At 38.5% G+C, this 24,214-nt stretch overlaps 1 protein-coding gene across 1 annotated transcript in view; it reads right to left on the bottom strand.

The window, feature by feature from the left end:
• USP31 (ubiquitin specific peptidase 31) overlaps positions 1-24,214 on the bottom strand; it is a 39,614-nt gene that overhangs the window by 2,581 nt on the left and 12,819 nt on the right. The window contains exons 3-15 of the mRNA XM_072417809.1: positions 22,438-22,526; positions 20,820-20,912; positions 19,079-19,214; positions 16,743-16,887; positions 14,522-14,690; positions 13,685-13,796; positions 13,261-13,355; positions 12,374-12,451; positions 6,778-6,907; positions 5,104-5,223; positions 2,996-3,221; positions 2,289-2,447; positions 204-356 (exon numbers count right to left, since the gene is read on the bottom strand). Of these exons, the coding sequence (XP_072273910.1) occupies positions 204-356; positions 2,289-2,447; positions 2,996-3,221; positions 5,104-5,223; positions 6,778-6,907; positions 12,374-12,451; positions 13,261-13,355; positions 13,685-13,796; positions 14,522-14,690; positions 16,743-16,887; positions 19,079-19,214; positions 20,820-20,912; positions 22,438-22,526 (1,705 nt within the window). The remainder of the gene's footprint in view (positions 1-203; positions 357-2,288; positions 2,448-2,995; positions 3,222-5,103; positions 5,224-6,777; positions 6,908-12,373; positions 12,452-13,260; positions 13,356-13,684; positions 13,797-14,521; positions 14,691-16,742; positions 16,888-19,078; positions 19,215-20,819; positions 20,913-22,437; positions 22,527-24,214) is intronic.

Here is a 24,214-nt window from a genome sequence, read left to right as displayed (position 1 = left end):
CAATAGAAGAGAGTCAGCTAGTAGTGCCTGGGGTCTGATTACTCTTGTGTGAAAAGGTATGTGGCTTGGGACAGACAAGGGACACAGTGGAGTCCCCTATAAGGCCGGAAGGTTACTCAAATAACCAGTGTCCTACTAAAAATAAAACTCATGTTTAGGGAGCAGTGAACCCTAAATCTACGTATTAAAGTTATTTCTTTTACCATCATCTTCGCTTCTCTCTCCTGTCAGCTCCACAGACTCTGCCAACGATGCCAGAGAAGTTCTCCTAGAAGAGGCAGCAGAGGCAATACTGGGTTGTCTGCTCCCTGGGAGTCTTGAAATCCAATGATCACAGAGTGATGAACTTGTGGAACCTGTTCAGAAAATAGAAAAAAAAAAAATAAAACACTACAACCTATTACAAAAAAATGTACCTGAATTTCTAGAGAGCAATAGTGACAATATTTAACAGAACCAATGCCATTTAGACAAAACTGAACTTCTTTTTGTCCTTCGGTCTTTCATGCAATACACATAAAAGTTGCTGTAATTTACAACACCCCAACAGTTAACTAGTGGTTTAAAGAAGAGCTCCCCCTTTCCCTAACCAAAAGACAAGATAAAATAAAAAATGGGAAAAAGAAAACTCTCTCCTTTTGGGTATGGAGAAGTAATATATAGTTTAGGACTACTTCTCTTTGGCACAGAATCATATGCTTCCATGATCACTTAAGCAAAACTTTAAAAATTTTTACTAACAACATTTTGCACAGTAATACATTTGACTGGATATGATTCTACTGTAAGGTATACATTCCTTATGCTACACACACAGGTAAGGCTTTTGTTGTTGGAAAGGATCTTTCACAATCCTTTCCAACCACAAAAGACTGAAAGATGCATGAACGAGCACTATACATACAGCACCGTTCTGCTCTTTGGAGAGGGGAGGAGGGAGAAAGAGAAAGCAGTACCTGAATGCCGAACAACCGCAATGCAAGTGAAGGCGAGAGAGTGCAGCAGGGTGCCGCTCCTTTTTCCCCCGCTCCCCTCTCCACAGACCAGAATGGCGCTGTGTGTACAGCACTCATTCAGTCTTTTGTCATTGGAAAGGATTGCGAAAGATCCTTTACAACAACAATTATTGAACATGTGTACGTAGCCTTAGTTGCTTTGGTTTATTGACCAATAAAGTAATCACTAAAGGAAAAACAAATAATAGAAATAAAAAAAGATTCACATCTATGAAGGGGATAATAATGGCTAATTAAAACACAAAAATTATGCTATGTCCCTTACAGTTCTAATGTTTTACAATACCAAGAGCTGAAATTAAACCTTCACCTCCATCTGCTGGTGAAAGATGTTACTGAGGACAGAATTTTCAGGCGTGTGCATATTCTTGCTTAGGTAGGATCTGCTGTTGTATAGAAGATGGCTGTGAAAAAAGGTCTCCAGCATCATTTCTTTAACAAAAATACATCTAATGTGGGCAGACTCAATGGACCACTTGGTGTGTTTTTCCAGCACTGTAATATTTGTATGCCAAGCAGCAGATGGAAGTGGTTAGGGTAATAAAACAGTATAGGAGCAACGTAGTGAAAAGAATACTTGTTTCATTGGCCAAACGTAATTGCAAACTCACTACAAAACATTTGTGGGAGGGTCACATAGGAAGAACGATATGGTACTCCTACAGTAAAGCAACCACTATGTGCCCAACAGGGGCAACCACACCGCAAGCTAATACATTTCACACCTGTTACCCTTGCAGTGCAGTTCTCTTTTAGAGGAGGAAAAGCAATCACACAGTCAGAGGTGGCTTGATGCTTTCAGGAACCGCACCACAATCACCTTCAACTAAAGCCGCAATTGCATGCAATAAATGTTTGGGAGTTCAAATGAGTCCGAGAAAACTTACGGAGGTAAGCTGCATGTCTGCAATGGCCTACAGACACCAGACTACATTTCCTAGCATCTCTGCATTAAACCCTCAAGCAAAACTTGTAGCTACAAGCAGTAGGTAATGAACAACTGTAGGACCACAACCTGTTCATAGTAGGCTGAAAGGCATAAACGGTCCTGATTGTGCTAACATGTGAACAACTACATCATGGTCGTTCTTATTTTAGTTAAATTCTAAAAGGTAAACATTTTTAATGTAAATTTATCACACTGGTTTTAAAAATCTAGCTTGCTCCATTTCAGATTTAGTTGGGCTTAATGGACAACTTCACCTAAAGTGAATTTTTAACATAACAGCAGTTAGCATTCACTATCAATGATTTAGCAGGAAGAAAACATACCTGCCACAGAACTGTTTGCTGACCAGGATGGCACTGCTGCGCGCCGCTGATAAAACAGGATATAGGCTGCTGGCTTGCATACTTCATCTTCTGCAAGTTGCTGCACTTCACTGTCATCAAAGCAGTACCACAAACCATCCACTGAGTTTTTACAGTAAGCTGAAATAAAAACATAGTTGTTACAGCAGGAACCGGGTCAAGTTTTTCTTGTCAAGTTTTGCCACTATAAAAAAAGTGAAAATTCAGACAAAAGCTAAACAAACACATTTTTAAAATACATACATAATATAATTAAACATATATTTTCTTATGATTTTTTTCCTAAATGTTTTTATTTTTGTCTTGTGTTTTGCTATGTGTTACAAATAGGGAAAAGAATAGTTGCAGAGAGACAGGAGCTACATTTATCATTTCATATCAGTTGGACGACTCCCATATAGTTTTAACCAGCATGCACCGTGAGTTTGTACACGTTTTTTTTTGTGTGTGTAAATACTGCTGGTAAGGTGGAAAATAAATCATTTCTGTGCTTTTTAAAATTGGTTATAACTATATTATAAACAACTTTATCCATTTTACTCTCAGGAAAAACAGCATAATTTTATCAAAATGAAGAAACAGCCTGTATAACCATTTAGAAAACATTTTTTTAGCAGATGTTCTCCACCTCTACCTGGTGCTGCAAGAAGAATCTCTTTTATAAATACCTGTATAATGACCACCCTGCATGGTTCCATGGTGGTTGCATACAGCATACAGATCATATATGAAGTCCTCAGGATCCCGGCCAAGGCCATATGGTCTTCTCCAAGGTGACCAATGTGATGGAAGGCTCCAAGAGCTCTGACTGCGTTTCACCACATGAGGGGTCATATCCAACCCCATCAGGGGAAAGCGGACCATGTTTTGAAGCTTTACCCTTCGATCTGCATCCTACATGGATACAACAATTAGAAAAATGGTTATTTGCTCACATATAGCAATACAAAATTTAAGCACAGAACTCTGCCCAGTAATTTAGAACAATCAGACTCAAGATCCCTTTAAGCAGGAAAAGGATAAATAATAGAACTACAACATATTTTTAGGGACATTCCCAGTCACAAGTTGCTGCTCTATGAAATTGGGTAGCAGCTTTGGTAATTTACCCAATGTCTGTGGAGTTGGGGTTCAACAACATTCCTTATGCAAATCACCCAATGGACAGTCATGGCACACAGAAATGTATCAACTGCAAATGGAATGTTTGCAACACTGCAAGGTGAATTTTCAACAAATGCCTTAAATGAGTATTCTTAAACTGCTCAACCAAGCTGGCACTGAATCAAACGACCACTTAAGGTGTGGTCTGTATGTGGATCATTTACACAGGGTAAAGTGTGTGAAGTCCAAGGCATTCTCTGAAATCTTGATTTGATGGACTATTATTGGAGGCGATTCCCTGGGGCTCTAGTCGGTCCCTTCAGTATCTACAAGATCTTCTCTTCTAACCACCAATCCTTCTCAAGATAAAACTCATATAGGGAAGCCCTCAGCTTATGGATGTTAGGTAGCTAAGCGATGTAAATGACTAAACTGTGTCGTCCCTTTGTTGAATGTGAGAGGCATGCTACAATATAGAATAAATCCCAGCTACAGTAAACGACACTCAGCAGTGTGAAACCACAGTCAACAAATACAGGCAACATCAGTGTGTTAGTTTGGTGCATACAAGAGTGGTGAAAGCAGAAACTGTTAGCTAGCGAGCCAGTAAATCGAACATCTCCTCTGCATAAATTGTGGTAATGGGTATTTGCTACTATTAGGAAAAGCTGTATAGAAAATATCTCAGCAAAACTATGAAAAAAAATTAAATTCTAAAATAAATTATGAACCATAAGGCTAAATACTACCTATAGATAATCTTTAGACATATGAAGGTGGGAGGACATTTCAAACAGTAGCTAGCATTTATTTTAAAATGGTTGATGATTTCATATACTGACAAACAGATTTTGGGTTTACATACCCTGCATTAAATTTAGACAATTTATCCAATTTTATTTTTTGCACTGATTTTTTGCACAAACCAAGGCCTGACAATTTACTTTTAGCTAAAATTGTGATCTGTTACTGTGAACATTTGCTTTTACTGAGGGCAATGTAGAGGAAGGGGATAAGCACACTGTGCCTAGAACAGAGCAAAGAAGACCCTACAGTATTATAGAAGCCATGTTTTTTTTTTGGCTGAGATCTGGTAAACTATAGAAAGCTCGGTGATTGTGGCTGCACACAGAAATCTAAACTCAAATCCCTGTGTGTATCCAAGGCATAATGTTGTTCTGAACGATTTACCCTTTTGTTTTTTATTTAAGTTTTATTTTAGATAACTTTGCTCAAAGAGAAGCAAAACTACACTGGAAATGAATGCCTAACAATCAGATTCTGTCAGCTTATATGTAAGAAATAATAAGTCAGCTTAAAAGTGTTCTTTATATAGTAATTTGTGCAGTCCAAATAGTGAGTCTGGGGTTTCCTTTACTTATCCACTAAAAAATAAACCACTAAAAGCACCTTTCAGCCATACTAGCACAGAAAAGACCCATGGAGAACCAATGATAAACTATAATATAACTCTTTGTTAGTTACGTTAGTAGATGTAAAACTGTTGTAGGAAGTTAATCTGGCAGAAAAAAAGTATATAAATCAAGCAAAGGAAAGGGTAATGAAGCCACAGACAGCAGGTTTCTCCAGCAGAAGATCTATATTAGATCTACACCAGGGTATAGATCTGTTGTGCTGACAGTCATAAATAGCAGAGAAAGCGCCAACTTACCTGTCGGAATCTCTTCAAATGTAGAATAAGAACGTCAGGCAGAGTCCACAGGCTGAGTTTAATGCTGCCCTGTTGAAGCTGTTTACAGTGAGGACAGCGCCAGGCATTGCCAGGAGCCAGCTGCAAATAGGCGGCACAAGCAGTCAGGCAGACGGATCTACAAGCACTACATATAAAGCATGGGCAGCAAATGCAAATACTGAAAAATGATCAATAGGCCTGACTAAATCATTCACAAGTTACTGAAAACATCTAACTACTGGACACTTTTAAATTATTTTGTGCCTATTTTATTAAAGTTCTATTCATTTCAACATCCTGAAACTATACATAGAACTGAAGGATCCAGCATGCACACAAAATGAACACACCATATTCATTAAACTTCTTTATGTTCTATGTGGGTGACAATATGATGATCTAGTAGAGAAGGAACAAAATGCAATTTCTTTGTTGATTCTACAAAAAACCCTACATTTCATTATGCGAGCAGTTTGGCACCTGCAGCAATCTTTAGAGTAAACCTGTCTGGTGATAAATATGTGGGCTTTCACTTTAATATTTGCATTGAGAGTAGAAACAACATTAAAGATCATATTATATAAACTAGGACTTTACACATAGATTATAGATTAGGATGAAACTAATATGAGCCTTGCTACCTCTATCAGGGAAATAGTTCATTAAGTAAGGCTTCTCCATCTTTAAAATCGATGAGGGAATCTGATGTTTTTTAAAATTTCATGTCTTAAATGCGGAATTTTTGTCATGGTACTGATGTGCAAAAATTTATGAAGCCAAAGACAGAGACAATTAGCGCTTTCACAAAGCTAGAAATGGCAGCCCAGATATTTTTCTCACAGCAGGGGTACTTTAAAGCGAAGCCCAGTGAGAACTGAACACATAATCAGGTTGAATCACTCATTGACTTTTGTTATCCCTCCAACAGCAAGGAAACTCACACGAGTTTATGACTCAAAAACAGTCATTACGAAAGCAGATAGTAAATGGATCCATAGTTGTCGGGAGATGTAACAGAACGCTACTTGAATAACAATAGAACGGGGAATTCTAAAATATACATAGGTTTTAACAAATAAATTCTATCTGATTTTGCCTTGGAAAACAGAAGCCCTGATCTACGGATGTCCACGTGTTCCCTCGTATGTGCTTAATACCATAGTGCCAGCTGACATACACTTCAGCAGCAAAGATCACGTTAAATTTGTTTACATGTGCACCATGCATGTGAGATGCAGAGCTTCCATATGGGGCACTTAGACTCTGTTGTAAGAGCTTGGTCGGGTGCTTGTGTTCACACTTTAGGAAGTTCTGCAATTCATCACCAGGGACACTGTCCTAAAGCTGAAAATTGCCTTTACAATGGATTTACAGGAGGAGAAAAGGAGAGTGGGTTTAAACTGCATTTATTATTAAGTGGACCTGAAGTTACATTTTTCCACTTTTCCCCATCAAATACAAATTTATAATCCTGACAGTTTCCTTTAGAACAAGAAGAGAAACCATTTTAACGGGGGTGAGCTGGCAGAAATGGTGGAAACCTACTAAAATCTATTCAAATATGGAGACATTTATTGGACATTACTTTGAAAAAACTCAAATGTGTTGAGATTGCATGACAAAACAGTTTAGGGAGTGAAGAAAACAACTCACCTGCTCCTCTTTAGTATATAGCTGAAAACATTGGGACAGGCTGCAGCACTGTGGCTGGTGGTGAAGCTCCCGCTGCAAACGTACACTCTCAGAGTCCGGAACATACTCCTCTTCTGTGTTACCAAAAAGACTACAGGATAAAGGAGACGAAAAATTGGCAGAACTAGAATGATGCACATCATTTTATACACACAGCTCAGAATAGCGATTCATCCCCCTCCTCTCTATGCTCTGTTGGGTGATTCTTACAGATTTTTCATTATTCAGAAAACATACATACATCCCAAAACCCGTGTCCTGGGTGCATCCTGATATATTTGGGGAAACCTGTAGTCATGGGTACACCATGATATACACAACAAAACCTGTGTTATGGGTGCACTGTGATATACATGACACAATCTGGGCCATGGCTGCATCTTAATACAAACTGAAAAAAACCTGGGTTATAGGTGAATCCCAGAAAAACATCTAGTTACAGATTACAGTCATTCAGAGATGTGCCTTCCTGTATCTAAAGCTCTGAGATCTGTAAGCAGGTAATACCATAAAAATGAATATAGCTTGATATGAAACAGAAATTAAAGAGGGGACATTTAGCACCTACAAAATTTATTGATACTGGGATGGTTCTCAGAAAATGACCAACCATGTCATGGAGCAAAGCTAAAGATAACATAACACTAAGGATGATTTCCTGATGTGTAATTAATCCTATAATAACCACATTTAGGTAGGAACTCATATACTAAAATGTAGCGACTTTTCAAGCTTATTCCATTTTCAGGCATTGCAATGTGTGAACCAGAGAACAGAAATCTGGAAGTTTCCAACTATAACCTGGTTTGCAGGCCATGGGGCTGTCAACCTTCTCCTGACATCACTACCACATGAATCAATGACCTGACAGAAGTAACACACTAGTAAACATGAGAATGCTTCACCTTTCATCCAAAACACTAGTGGACCTGGGGACATAATTAAAACTTGCATCTTTATAAACAAGTCGGCATATATCGGCAGTCAGATATAGGATTTTACTTTATTTTTCTTACATGTAAATCCAGCTTTGGACACCACACATCCGAGTTCTAAGCTTTGTTGCTGCAGTCACGTGTAACCTCTTAAAAAGCAGATAAAAGCTTAAAGACTGTCGTTGCTGAGATGTTGGAAGTCATAACTGGTTCTTAGGGTAAGGGATTAAAGCAGCTGATGAGATGTGATTTCCCCCAAGCCTGTCATTACTCTTGGTAATGCTGTAAATAAGAAGGGATAATCAGGAAGTGGTAGGCTGCTCTTAGCTGCGAGCTGTCAAGCTGCACTCTTGTGGAGCGTAAATGCTTCCTTCTTGCTTTCTACCAAGCTAAGCAGATACATGACGCGGCCTGCCGCAGCAGCTCAAGGCTAGGAGACATGCCGGGAATTGATCAGCTCTTCCAGGATGGATGGGCCTGTACCCTGCAGGAAGGGCTACCAGCAGCGCCACAAACAAGCCGAACAAGTGATCTTTGCTTTACTTAGAGACATTTTCACTTTGCATTTATCACTGTTGGCTACATTCTAATAATTCTGAGAATGAGAATAGATCCGCTTTCTGCTGGGAATCTTTGCCTTTGTTATTCTTTGTGTTAACTAAAGCAATAGTTAAAGTGTGTACCTAAATCCAAAAACAAAAATGTAACTTACTGCAGCTTACTAGTACATGTTAATGCTACAGAACACCCTCCTCCAAAATCTCTCCACCCCTCCTCTCACCTCACCAATATAATCATAAGTATTGATATCAATTTTACGTCAGCTTTAGAAGGGCTGAGCAGCCATATTATTAAGATGTCAAAGAATCACAAATGAAAAGAGAAAGATTTGTTTAGGTTATGTTCATATGAGTGATGGAAGTGAATAAGCCCCAGTTACTCCAACTGCAAACAGTCTCTGAAGTTTAGAAACAGAGGGGCACACAAAACCCTACACGTCCTATGTAGGAGATGTGATTTCTGAGTGGTCAGAGCAACAGGAGTTCTTGACAGATAATACTAATGTCTGTCAAAGATGCCAATTGAGGGGTAAAAGAATACAGGGAACCTGTAAATACCTGTATATGCTGTCAGTTCTCTCTGCTCTTGTTAAATGCCAGGTGACTGTTTTCATAATGGTAGCTCCAACAGGTTGCAAACTCGCTTTACTTCCACAAGAATCATAACCCAATATAATGCTATTTTGCTTGCAATCAACTAGTCAGCAATATCAATGGAAGCACATATGAAGGTCAATCACTATTTTTAATTATACTATCTATAAAAAATTACCATCTTATCCCCATTCTTCCACAAGAAATCACTAAAATGTAATTTGGAATATTCAGTTTGAAAGACTTTATAAAAAAGTATGTTTCTGGATTTTTCTGAAACCAATGCACAAAGGAACTATAGGAGCCCTTTCTTTATCAGCCCAATATTATCAGGCACAAAAAAAAAAAGTTAAATGTTCTGCATAACCACAATTTAGTTTATTTCCAGTGATGTGCACTGATTATTTGAAGCTCAGCTGGAAATTCTATAAATGCCCGAGGCTCCTCTGTAGTAACAAGAATATTTCAGTCCACCTATTAACACCTTTTGGGTTTTACTGAACTAGGATTTTCAAAGTTTGCTACTCACTACCCGATATAGAAATCCACCAAGCCCAGCAGAAAGCAGGCCGTAATTTGGAAACAGTTACCGGAAAACAAATTGTGTAATTTCTTTTTACCTCAGCTTTCGCCAGTGGCAATAAGATGAAGGGACTGTCAACATGCTACCAAGGGGAACCTGGAGAAATATAGAGGATCCAATAATGGTTCAAAAAGAAGCTCCTATACCATATATGTGGAGATGACGTTGCAGAGATTTTCAAAACAGTTGTTTCTCAACCAGTGAGCACACAGCCTGCGCAGACTCACAACCAAAACCATTTAGAAGGAAGAATTACAGGGAGTTGGTGAACAGGAAAAAAGTATTAATAGAAACAGGATATAACAGCCCATGCTGCATATATCCAGAGAGTGAGTACACAAATCCATATAATGAGCCTAATGATGTAAAGAAGCTGAAATACTTCATCAATCACATACTAAAATAAATTCAATAAAGGCCGAGTTTAGTGACGAATGAGCTCATTTAGCTTTGATAGACTGCCGTCAAGGCGTGCACACGAAACCTACATCCAAATGATTTATACAAGCCTGACTTCCGACAGCAGCAGAAGATCGTTTCCCACTGCCTCGCACTGAAGAACAGAACCTCGGCTGTGCCTGGAGAATATTCAGACAAGCTTGTCACTGAGGCAATTATGGAGCTGCACTTAACATTGCAGGTTAGCAGACACCTATCACAAGCTGCCTAATAAAACCAGACAAGTGTAGCCCATATCAACTAAGCTATCAAAACAGCATTTCAAACAAAAGTAGGCAGCCATAAGCACACCATATGTTTGGAATTCAGAAAAGTTTATGTGCTTGGTGGCGTAGGTAGCTGGTTGACATAGGGGGCGGGGCCCTATCACAAAGCTTATTTTTGATGCACTTCAATGGAAACCCCTCCTAAAAGACAGAAAATAAATCAAATTTTGGTAGCTCTGGTGACAGCAGTCCAATGGCCAGACAAGAAGATCCTTAAAAATGAAAAGTTGAACTTTGCCCTGTAAATTTTATGTTACCACTTGTCTAAGTGAGTAGACCAGGAGGTGGAATTATCTCAATTCAAAAGCCCAGCTAGGGATCAATCCCTGTCCCCATAAATCAGAGATCTGTTATCTTATTCAGCAAAGCAGTTAACCACCCTAGCGGTAATCCCCAGTGTGGTCGTTTTTTTTTTACGAGTGTGACTCGAGATTACCGCTTTATGTAACTGTTTTTTTTTTTTTACGAGACTCGGGGTGGATTTTGGTTACATAAAGCGGAAATCCCGAGTCACACTCGTTAAAAAAAAAAAACACTTACCTTGCTCCGTCACTGATCCCCGGCGTCCTGCTTGTCCCCGCAGGTCCTGGGGACACTTCCTGCTCCACTGATCTCCGGCCAGGAAATGCAAAGCTAAGATCAACGGGGTTTCCCGTGACGTCGATGTAGCCGGGAGTTAGTGGCGGGAAATTCAAAATCACTTTGCATTGGATTCAATACAAAATAGCTGTATTGAGTCCAATACAAAGAAATATTCATATAATATATATGTATATACATATAATAAAATATATATATTATATGCTGCTGTACAGTTATATTGCATGTTAAACGACTATTTTTTTTTTATTAAAAAAAATAATTTGTGTGTTTTTTTAAGTTTATTATTAAATTTAATAACTATTCCACATATTTCAATGAGTTTTGCCTAAGAATTATAACCTACAATGTAAAATAAATTTCCATGCAAAAAAATTGTATCACTTTTTGCACGGAAGTTTGGACAGAATTAGACTGCTAGGGGGGTTAATAAACAATAGGCTCTAGCAATTAATCAGATTTCAGAATATCACAGACCAGTGTTTCTTGAACTTTTCAACATATGGGAGCCTTTGAACTAATTTTGTGGTCTGCTATAAATATAAGAACCACAGATCATAGTAATTTAGTGTGGTAGCCAATGGTAACACATATAGCCAAATAAAGATAAAGGGAGTCAATGAAACGGAAGGAACCCCTTAGCAACCTCCAGGGGAACCCTGGTTGAGAAATACTGCTGGAGTCCATTCAATGAAAGATCACCATTAACTGGATGTTATGGGTTGACAGACTTTGCACATGAATGCAGCAGAGAATTAGCAGTGATAAAGTAAGGATGGAGTAAATCTGGCAGTACCTATTTTAACCAGTCAAGTTTATCCTTCAATGTTTTTAGTGGTCTCTCCAGGTAACAGATGAATACATTCCCTCAGAATACAACATACAGACAAGAAAAACAGAAAATATAGTCTTTAGATACATACTTGCAAATGTTGGGGTGTGGTATCCATATAGGTCAGGGGTGTCAAAACTTTTTGCAATGAGGGCCAGATTTGGTGTGGTGAAAATGTGTTGGGGCTGACCATTCAGCACGTATTCTGAGTTAGTGAAGACGTGGTCTGCGCCAGTCCCGCACAGCACACGCCCACCAGGATGGCGCGAGGGATTCCATGAGCACAGGGTCCGGTGTCAGTGTGGGCTCTGTGCAGAGTGCGTCCTTCGAATCAGAGTGGGGGTGGTCAGTGAGGGTCCCGCACAGCAGTGGATTCCCCGTGCGCACATAGGGACTACTGTTCTGCCAATTATGCCGGGCCGACAATTGCAAGGCGGTTGATCAACTCCAATGAAATATAAAATAACTTTTTTGTAAGCATGTATTTTCTACTATGGTCAACAGTGCTGGTGTACCACACATTAGTGATTTTATGACAGAGGCTGTGGGCCATATATAGGTTATTGGTTCTTCCCTGTTAACCTCTTGTGATAAGATGACAAGCCAATGACGTTATTCTAATGATGAATCAGCAACCTGCAATGCCCAGCCTCTTCCTTACAATAACCATCAATTCAAAGAACTATTTCTACAGCTGCCAAATAATAACTTTCTCTTTATATACTTACTATTCCTTTGTTTCTCTGTCCCATTCCACTACCAACTTCACATGAGCGGCCCCACCTAAACCACAAGATTTGAGAGCCCTGGAAGAAAACCACAAAATAGTGCTTAACACACAAAAAGGTTTCTTCATTTTTTTCTTTTAATCATGATCTATTTAATATACTACCAGAAAGGAAAATTTCTAAAATATAAAAAGATATATTTAGCAGGGGTATATATAGACTGGTATTTGTGCGAGTGTGAGTGTGTGTGTGTGTGTAATGAACACACACGTGAATGTAAGCATACCAAAAACTGACCATACACAAATTTTGGTCTAGATCCCAGTTGCAAGCCTTTTTTTTGTTTAAACTGCAGATTGTTCAGATTTGATGTGGGACATGGACTATTTAACAACAATCATACAGTGAAAGCACCTAACAGAGTGGTAATAATTTAAAAGGCTCATTTTGTAGATTGTTGCTGTTAATGTAAAAACAAACCTACCCGGAAAAATGGAGCGTTGTAGGTATCCATGAAGCATCACCGCTTTATATTAGGCAACTGTATGTTTTCTGCTGTTGGTATGTATGGGGGTTACTCTTTCACACAATTACCTTACATTAAATAAACTGAATTGCCCACCCTTTAAAGGTGAAGTTCAGCTTTCCCTTCAGGCTCCTCTCCTGTGCTGAAACTGGGATTCTCACAAGGTACCTTTAAAGCTGTGAAAGGTCAGATCATCTAGTACCTTCCTTCTCGGGCCAGAGTATTTCTGGGCCAACCCTTTCATTCAGTGGATTTTAGACCAATAAAATGGGCGTGCAAAAATGGTAAAAATAGTCTCTAAAATTAAATATTATATGTACATTTTATTTCTTTACACCACAATAAGTGCTGCCAAATATACCTTTCAACAGTGGGGTGACACAGAGGTTTTTCTTCCTGAGGTAAGAGGTAAGTTATCCCGACAGCAGTAACTACGCGAAGGCTAAATGGACAAACCTGTGAAGGTGAAACAGGGTGTGGGAGAGAGTGAACAAGAAAAAGGGTGAGAAAGTGGGAATGTGTGAGTGGAAGCTTGATAAAGAGAAAAACAAAGAGATCATGCAACCAAAAGAGTGAAAAAAGTACAGAGTAACACAGGTTGAGAATATACAAACAAGAGGTGGGTAGGAAGAGAACACAGAAAAGAGCAAGAGAAACAGGTATAGAGGAGGAAGAGGGAGAAAGGACACAAAACAAAGAAAGACATATCAAAAAGAGAGTTAAAAAAAGTGGGAGAACAACAGAGAAAAACAGGGGAAGAGAGGATAATGATGAGTTTCCCTTACCTGAACACACACTGAAGGTCGTAAAAGGTACTGCATTTTCTCCAAGATCTCCTTCTGCAGGACATCCCATGTGACATTTCTCTCCAGATACAAAACAAATGGCTGCCCAAATCTAAGAACACATGAGTAACAATATAGTCAATTGGTTACCTTATTTAAAATACCCCAAGAAAACCCTTATATGATAAAGAGTGGACACCAACAGACTCCATCTCTCATAAGCTTTCTGTATTGGTGACTACTACCTAAAAATCTCCCTGCCACACGGTGTAATACACGTTACAAGGGTGTTCAGGATAATTTACATATCAGGGACCAATTTTTCGCACCTAAAGCTGACTTTATCTGTGACAACTTCATGAGATGTCTGAGACTTTTCCCTGGAAAAGCATGCAAAGCATTAAAGCCTAAGATCAGGATTGCAGCCAGGCATCATCCAGGAGAAATCAGCAATGGTAACAACCTTCATGTTTCTCTCAAGGTTTCTTTTGAAAAGTAGAGTAAAATAAAACATTCTATTTTGTCCTTCAGAATGTTCAAATTTAATGTCAAAAAGCTTTTGATAACTTTAAATTTAGATGTAAAACTTTCTCAAGTTCCCAGAACTGAATATACAAAGAATGATGGTGGTGGAGAAGAGATTAATATTTTCCAAAACACATAAGACTTCCTGCTAAGCAAATGCATAGCACTGATTTGCGGTCATCCATTGGAAGCACAACACATATAGTTTTGTGTGTTTGCATAAAGTTGCTTTTGTGTCGGTTTATTTTTGTTTTTTATCAGAAACATATGACAGCATATTCAATAACAAAAGTCACTTGGCCAGATGCTCACCTCTTGCCATGTTGTCCACTATATGCTCTGTTACAGACCAGGATAACTATTCGGTCGGTGATGCCAAACCTGTTAACAGGAATCCTTGCTGAGCCAGAAGAGTAATGTGGAGAACGATTATGGTCAATCCCATTCCTCACATAATTCTGGTTATTGTTTAGACAAATTCCTGTAAAGTTCAGAAGGAAAATAAAAATCATAAGTGATAATGTTTTAACCAATTTTAAGCCCATGTGTATCAAATGTACCTTTCACAGCAGCCTATACCAACCAATTAGATTTTAGATCAGTGGAATCAGAGCAGTTAATGAAAGAGTTAGGTGTCAGTAAGCCCATGTACATCCATTTCCCCATACACATTGTAAAGAAGTATAAAAGTATAAATACATTTTTTTAGCATTTCATTTTTTCCATTTCAGGTCACATGTCCAATCTCCAGTCTCAGTCTTTAGAAGGGACTGAACTGCAGCTCGTCACATGACTTGTTAAACTTGGTGCTGCGTAGCCCCATCAGGTCATGAACAGTGGATTGTAGCACATGACCGTGATCAAAGTTTATAAAGTTTATAAATAAATTATTTAATTATATAATTAAAAAAAACAAGTCATGTGGTTATGGAAAGCAATGATCATGTAAAGAACATTTCTGTAAACGTGCAGTTATGTTTAGGTAGAGTCATAGATATTTGCAAAAGCGTTTCTGGCTTAATAATTAATATACCCACTACTCAAATGCCATGCTCTGCTCAGCTACACAGGGCTGTTCAAGTCCAGTTCTCAAGGACAACAAATCAGGAAAGATTTGCATTTAAATGGTAATTCTCTCACTCTTAGACAGCACTGTACTCTTTGACAGACAGCCCTGCATTTAGAGAGGCGCCAGTTACAGAGATATACTAAATTGTGTGCAGATTCTGCCACCCAAAGAGTAGAGCTAGACAGCTCTTTTCTACTGCAAACTGTCTTGCGGAACCTGAAAGCCAAAGAAGTAGAGGCACTTGTAGTGTAGCTGGATACTACCTGTATAAGTAGGTATATTTAAACATTGTAAAAGTTTACCTGAAAGCAAAACCTTTTAATCATTTTGAGGTTTGAATAAGGAAGAGGGCAGACTTGGAAAGCAACACAGGGAGGAAGATAGAGCTTGTTAGAGTTTAGGAGAGGCAGAGTTCTTGTACAGTGTACTCCTCTTAGAGCTGGTTGGTAGACAGGGATGTCTTTAAATGAGGAATACCTGTAGCCTTCATCTATTCAAATAGGAAGATTTACTATACTTGCAGAAAACAAAAATCCCTTAAAAGACTACATTTCCCATTTAAGGTAAGTCAATATTCTATAATGCTTATTTAGGGGCCAAGTGCAGAGAAACCAGGCAGCCATTAATGAAAGGACACAATTTACTAGTGCAAGATAGTGGCTGTAGCAATAATGTGAGCTCTGAGATGTCATTGTTTTTCCAGTAATCAAAGTATGTGATCCTATTTGCTGCTAAAACTAAACTGTGGACAAAAACACTTTCATAAAAATATATTTCTCAATAGCAACAAAGAATATAATTCCACTTAGTGTCCATCAAATGCTTTGCAAACCCAGTTAACTAGTGAAAGTAGCACCGACATCATCCCAGTGTAAAGAACAGAGCTTTGGGATGGGCCCAGCAGGTCCACCTCCCACAGACTGTATGCAGAAAACTACAGGGGGTGTATACAAGGCCAATCACTTTTTATAAAGACAAAGCAACGGTGACTAGTCTTTATACAGGAAGCTCCTGCAGAGGCAAAGTTTCATGCTGAATTACTGCACAGATCTAGAAGAAATACACAAACCGTGCCAAGATTTAGGTACTAAAACAGTTCCCTTTTTTCCCCAGAGAATAATGTCTAATGGCATAATTCAGCTTTATTAATGCCTAAGCAGTTTGTAAGCCTTACTATGCTGCTTTCACTTTCAAAGTTTTTTTGAACAATACTAACAATTGTTTTTGGGGCAGCTTGGTGTATTATCCCAAGACAGAGGCTATAGGATGGAAATATTTTACCGTTACTGCTAATAAACCTCAGAAAATTCGGACTGGTTTCAACTTCTGCTTTACTTGTCCTATGACTCCCCTAAACTGTGTTAATGCAAAATAAATAAATCTTCAGTGGTATAAATATAACATGATGGATTGCCTTCTTCCCAACCTTGAGCTACTGAGGTGGTCTACATTGATCAGACTTACCTCTCTGGCCTAGAATTCCTTCTGATGGGAATATTTCTGGAGTTTCAAAGGCAAATATGCAGTCACTTTCATGGACAGTATCCAAATCATCCGTGTCAGAGAAGGAGCGATGGAAGCCATCAAAATACATTTCCGTTATTACTATCTGAAGTAAGAAAAAAACGAAAGTAAAGGTAAAGATGAAAGCAAGACCCTGGAGTGACATATTAATATGATAAGAGTCCCACTGGGGGTTATGCTACTTTTGTTTTTTTTATACAATCTTGTACCAACATCACAACTACCGTATTGTCCCACCAGGAGTTACCAGTAATACAAACTGTTCACAATTCAGGATAGAGCTTCTATATGGGTTGTCGTTCTTATTTTACCATATAAACAGAGAAGAAATGTTTATTGGGATCCAGTAACTTAATGTGATAATCACTGTAATAAATAAATGTCCACTGCCTTTAGAGTTTGGAGTTCTAGGTGAGGCCCAGTGGGTTGGATGAAACGCAGTGTTGGAATGTGTAGAGGGCGGTCTGGGTTACTAAATCAAAAAACATTTTGTATTGTTGACAAGGCTTGGATTATGAGGCAGTCCGTTTGCTGAAATGCTGAAGAAGAAGGCAAAGTCTGCAAGTAGGGACACATCCAAGTGTCAGGCGAGGCAGCCCTGAGGGTGCTTGGGAAGGTGAGAGCCGCTGAAAGAGGGTGGACCTGTAAGCAGTGCTACAACCTTGGAATAAATAGAGATTAAAAAAAAAAAAAACACTAAAAAGGGATAGGTTTTTAACCCATTTATCCCTCTGTGATTAACTACTTTGGGGATTAGATATCAGTCAGCTAAATAACATGAGGAGCACAACCATCGAGTAGCATTTGCTAAACAGGAAGCACAACTTAAACATGTAGAAATCAAAAATAGATGCATCTATACACTTGAAATTTACATACAAGGATTACATTTACAAGGATTGAAATCATTAACATGCATACAGAATATTATTTTCCAACTTTTTCAAAGTTAATAAAATATCATTAAAACCATCTACAGATTCCCTAAGCACAATGCTCCATCTAGTGGCTTATAGCTGCTACTGGAGTGATCATGTCTATTCAAGTAAAGGCTCCTGTATAAACATCTAAATGTGCACCAAATCCAATTGGTACAAGGTGCACAAACCGAGGCAGTGTTGCCAATCCAAAATCTATTGGGCAACACTAAGTCTGCATACACACACTCAATTATTGTCGCTGGAAATGATCTTTCATGATCGTTTCGAGTGATAAAAGTCTGACAGATAAATGAGTGTTGTACGCACAGTGCCATTCTGTTCTATTGCAGTCATTCATGGATCAGTCAGGACGAATCCATGAATGACATCAGACGACTGCTGTACAATGTCAGATTCTCGTCCAGAATGAGCCCAGGTGAGAAACATCTGCGCCAGTACATAGCCTAAGTGCGGCCAGGTGCTTTATGTTGAAAAAGCAGTGACAATTCTAATAGTCACGGTCCCTGCATCTTGACATTTCACTGTAGTGTAAGCAAACACAGCCTACATGAGAGTGGGATAGGTGTAGCATTGTTATTACACCATTACAGGACAGGAAAATACATTAGGTCCACTTCTCTGGCAGACTTAACAGATCTTTGTGGAGCAGATCTTTGTACAGCAACAAATGTAGCTATGTATATATATTATACACGTAATATTTACAAAGAACTGCAGGTTAGTAACACATATGCAGAAAAAAAAAATATGTTATCCAAACTAAAAATGTTATGTGTATAGGTAGTCCCCGGGTTACATACAAGACAGGGACTGTAAGTTTGTTCTTAAGTGGATTTCTATGTAAGTCAAACTAGGTACAATATTTTAATAAATGCATCTAGGACAGATGTTTGTCTCGACATAATATTAGGCAGCGTGGTGTCAGTTACTGTATAATCACAAACAAAGCAAAAAAAAAAACAAAAAACTTTATGGAGCCTAGAAACTAACTTCTGGAACAAGTTGTGCTTTGATATGCAAAAAAAAAAACAACTGCAGAGTTTGTCTTGGTCATTATAGAGTGAAAAGATGTTGCAGAAGTCATGTGAACCCCCCCCCATCAAGCCTCTGTCTTGCACACAAAGGATGAGCAGGGAAGCCCCGTTCATATCTAGGAGTGGTCCCCATAAGTCGGATGTCCTTAATTCAGGGACTACTTGTAAATAGAGTCAAACGTTAAATCCTAATCTCTGATGCTCAAGCGATGCTCACATTAAAGAAGGCATCCAGGGATGCTAAACCTGAAAATTGAATGATCACTAGTGTTTCAAAAAACTAGAGAGCTAGAATAGTTACCTGGTCTGTTGGTATTTTGGTCTCCATGGATATGGCTTCCCGTAGGCGCACCACATTTCCAGACAGAGGTACAGCAACACCAATTCGCATACAATGCGAGCATTTCCCCTGGTAAACCACCGTCACATAAAGGGGCCTAGCAGATAAAACACAAATGCCTATGAGAACACATTTGAAAAATTACATAAAACGCAGAATTCAATATTTATTAGACACGGCTGCTTTTACTGCTATGTTTTTTCAGCTAACATCTATCACCAATATAACAATTTTAATTAAAAGTAAGCGTACGTCTTGGGAAAATAAAAGCCCAGCTAAAAAATACCAAGTTTTGTACTTTCTTTTCCTGCAGCTTATATGTTAAAATGCTACCACTTAGCTTTGCTCAATGTAGGCATTGCTCTGGATAGCTGCACCTATACCGGATGCTTTTCTTTGCCTGATCATACATCACATCAAAAAATTTATGTATGATGAGCTGGTGAGAGAAACCCCAGCAAATGGCAGCAGAGATATTTAAACAGATACGGGCCACTGCAAATGTAAGCATAGAGCCTGTTCCTTCACAGCAGAGGCATAATGTAAAAGGTGCACAGTAGTAAAAGGGTCACTTTAATTATTATTAATATTACTATACAGTATTTCTATAGCACCATATTACGCAGGGCTGTACAAAGTTGATAGTCATGTCACTAACTGTCCCCCAAAGGAGCTCACAATCTAATGTCCCTACCATAGTCATATGTCATTATTGTAGTCTAAGGTCAATTTTGAGGGGAAGCCAATTAACTTTACTGCATGTTTTTGGGATGTGGGAGGAAACTGGAATACCCGGAGGAAACCCACACACGCAGACATGAGGAGAACTTGCAAACTCCATGCAGATAGTGTCCTGGCCGAGATTCAAACCTGGGACCTAGCGCTGCAAAGGCAAGAGTGCTACCTGTGAGCAGCGTAGCATAAGACCACTTCCCTGTGTTTGGCTAGCAAATCTGCTTTAAACATTAGAAGCACAGTCTGTTTTTTTCTCCACTTGCAAGTCCTATTGGGGCGTGTTTGAACTGAAAGCAAAGGCAGGATAAATTGTAGCTTTTTTTTTTTTTTATTAAACAACCTTTTGTGTTTCTGTCAGAAACCCAGGATCTCATAACTTCCTCTAGTGAGCTGAAAATGCTAACTCAGCTGCCTGAATTTTCAAGAAGTGTTTTTAGCCCTCCCTGAATTTCCCCATGCTGGAATCTATTCTTCATTACAGTTCTGTCATTATCATACAATGGAACAAACTATCAGAATGTTACTGCTACTAGATAGCAGTTAATAGTCACTTTGTTTTTTACTCTTCAGGACAGAATATTTTTTCTGCGGACATGTTTTAACTTAACTTCATTCACAATATAAATATTTTTGTTCTTTGTACTAGTGATGATTGATGGAGGTATGGTTAAGAAAAATGACATACACAGTGCTAAGAATGTTTCATTTTGTTATTTGAATACATTCTGTTTCATTCAATTTTGGGAAAACATTTGTACTTTCATGCATTCTGATTGCAGACTCCACAGGTCATACTACTATGGTCTCTCCTTGGTTTCTAGCCTCCCAGAAAAACAAACAAAAAATTGTGTGTAAGCTGTTGCACCCTCTTTGGGTTGGAGTAGAAACCCTTTTATAAGGAGCACAAAGCTGCAACAAGGACATGTAAAACACAAACATAATAAATATGAAGCTGATACACTCTTACCTTGTGTGAGGCAAGGGGATTGGCAATGAGATGCAGAGAAATGGGTCAAATGTGTTACTCTGTTTCTGACAATGAGGGCAAGTCAAGGAAGACCTATTGAGAAATGGACACAAAAATCAAAAGTATTAAACACTACAGTCAGTTACCTATATATTCCTTATTTCGTTATAAAAACATCTTTCACCATAATGTTCCTTCCTAATGTGTTATGAGTAAAGTACAAACAGTACCCTAACACTTAGGCTACATATATACATGTCAGATGATTCTCATCTGATTATTGCCTCAGGGCTGGTATCGGATGAGAATACGGTGTGTATACAGCGCTCATCTTACATCCATCATGGATCCATCCTGGCGGGTCCACTAATGACTGACGTATTGGAATTTAAGGGGAGAGAGCACAACTGGGTGTCGCTCTGTCGTTCTCCCCCTTCCCCTCTCCATAGAGCAGAACGGTGTTGTATGTACAGCGCTTGTTTGGTCTTTTGTTGTTGGAAAGGATCATGTAAGATCTTTTCTGACAATTATTGAATATGTGTACGTAGCCTTAGAGCCGAAGTTTAATCTGATTATATTTTTTACAAATAAACAAACTCTTTCTGTTTTTGTTATATAACACTAATGCTGTGATGTCACCACTGGGTCTCAGTATGCAGGCTGATTGTGTGAGGGTCCATCAGGGTGCTGTACATAGCTTCCTGAAAGGATCACAGCACCAGCATCTGCAGTACTTCTCTCAAAAGTCTTTAGTCCTGTGAAGCGTTTTGCAAATAATAAATTGCTTTAATGGGTATATGGTAGTCAGATGGAGTGGGTGTTTCTAGAACACAGCATTTGCATACAGATTGCAGAATTTGTAAAAGTAACACCCACATATGATGCGGAGACTCAAAGAATGAAAGAACTGAAGTCCAATTAGGGCTAGATAATGCCATATGTCAGATATATCAAGCCAGGAAAAGAGCTAGGTTCTGTCTGACGCACTTGTATGAGAAGCTGACGGTATGCAGTGAAATCAGAGTAAGAACATTCACTGCAGACTGTAAAGTGTTCAAGAATAAAGATAAGGCTGGGGCTCATTTTAGCTGGCCTTCTTGGTGTGAGATGTGAAGTTTATTTATATATAACTAAAACGTGAGGGCAATGTAAAACCACGAGATCACTTTACCGGCCTCCTCCTCAGAAGCATACTAGTTTTTTTCCCTACCCCATCTGTCACTTACCCAAGTCAAAGCTTACAAATGGCTATGCATAGCATGATATTGCTGGTACAGTCCAGCACAGTTACATGGAGTGAATCAAATTCTCCTCCATATACAGTAGAGATGGGCATTTTCTTTACGCCAGGCAGCTGAGGAGAGCTGCTTGGAAGTGGGCATTAAAACATGCCCACTAATTACTATTAAGCTTTGCCCTTAATAGTAAGAATATTCATTATATATATATATATTTATTTATTACACACAAAATATTAAATGATGTAAAAATGTTTCCCCTGTTTTTTTTACATATTTTTCTGGATTTCTGTTTTAGGCATTATTTTCAATAAGTTTCCTCAATCATACTCCTTTTCAGTTTTTTAATGTGATTTTTAAAAATAATGGCAGTGATTTACTTATACTGAGCCTGAAAGAGTTCCTGAACGAAGGTCCCACTGGTTGGGATCGGAGGACCCTCTCCCGTCAGATCTTCCTCCACTGGTAGCTGCAACATGAAATCATTTCCTTTAGTCATTATCACAGGAAGACAAACATTTAAATGCTCTATATCATCTATGTCTCATAATCATGATTATCATTCTTCTCTAAGCTATAACTGACTGTATCCTGGCTGCTGGTTGTCTTCTGGCCCAGTGCTGCTGGACCCCAGATAAATGATTTTGCATATTCATGACAAACTGTCATTAAAAATGATATTTTACATTAGGAAAGTTGCATGTGTCAGCATTAGCATACAAAATTTTTTTTTAAAAATTGATAAATAACTAATTATTGAAGTAAACAGAAGAGAATTGTTGCCCATCCATGTTATGAATTATGCTGTCAATTAAAAACCATGAATTACCTAATGCAACAATTTGCATGAGCTGGGTTTTGTAACCACAACCCATAGTAGTACATTGGGTGATACAGTGCATGTGAGCTGGCAAAGTGCATTGGGGTGCCGTTAACCAATAGGAGTTTAGTGAACTTGTTTTGCGCAACTGCACACACTGGGCCCGATTTATTAAAGCATTCCAAAACTGGAGAGGATAGACTATCATGGGAGAAATGATCGAGCAAACCTGGAATGGATTTTCTAAAAATCATTTACTATTAGTTGCCAAATGTTTTCAATCCTGGTCACGTTTCATCGATCACCAAGTTTCTCCCATGGAAGTCTATATTCTCCAGTCTCAGAAAGCTTTAATTTATCAGGCTCATTGCCACAACAAAACAGTGTGAACCCAGGCCAAGTGATAAAAATAGATTTTGAAACTTGGCACAAGTTGTTTTGCTAGAAGGTTATCACTAGGTTTTCTAATGCTCTTCATAGCAATTTATTAAAGAAAAAATGATTTCATATGTATATCACAAAAATATTTATGTGTATGTATGAGTACAGTATTTACTGAGTAAAAGCCTTGTCAGTCTAATCTTTCATGTTTGTGATTTCCCATGGCATCCTATTACAAGATGCAAAAAGAAAAAAAATATATGCAAGTGAGCAATTCTTTTCCACCAAAAAAGGTCACATTCATTCTTTGACCTAGTGACATTTGTAAAGTTCTGGATTTCCTGTGACTTTCTGTGAGTCTATGCTCTCTTTTCTAATTTTATATGGGTCAACTTTTTTTTTGGCTTCTATATTTAAAATGTCCACTTTATAATGTTTACCCGAGAACTAAGTACACAGCTAAACCATAAATTGATTAGATGCAACCCAATACATGGGTTCATCATGAGGTCCAGCTTTAGGAATATACAGTTAAGTCCATAAATATTTGGACAGAGACAACTTTTTTTTCTAATTTTGGTTCTGTACATTACCACAAATAGTTTTAAATGAAACAACTCAGATGCAGTTGAACTGCAGAACAAAAAGATTGCATAAAAATGTGAGGACTTAAAGCCTTTTTTAACACAATCACTTCATTTCAGGGGCTCAAAAGTAATTGGACAAATTAAAAAGCTGAAAAGAAAATGTTCTTTTCTAATACTTGGTTGAAAACCCTTTGCTGGCAATGACAGTCTGTAGTGTTGAACTCATGGACATAACCAGATGTGGGGTTTCCTCCTTTTTAATGCTCTGCCAGGCCTTTACTGCAGCGGCTTTCAGTTGCTGTTTGTTTGTGGGCCTTTCTGTCCGAAGTTTAAAATTTAACAATTGGGTTCAGATCAGGTGACTGACTT

Source organism: Pyxicephalus adspersus, chromosome 7, assembly GCF_032062135.1.
Source record: "Pyxicephalus adspersus chromosome 7, UCB_Pads_2.0, whole genome shotgun sequence".
In the NCBI taxonomy this organism is placed as follows: Eukaryota; Metazoa; Chordata; class Amphibia; order Anura; family Pyxicephalidae; genus Pyxicephalus; species Pyxicephalus adspersus.
The sequence above is the reverse complement of the archived record's forward strand: the minus strand, read 5'-3'. Positions and strand labels throughout refer to the sequence as shown.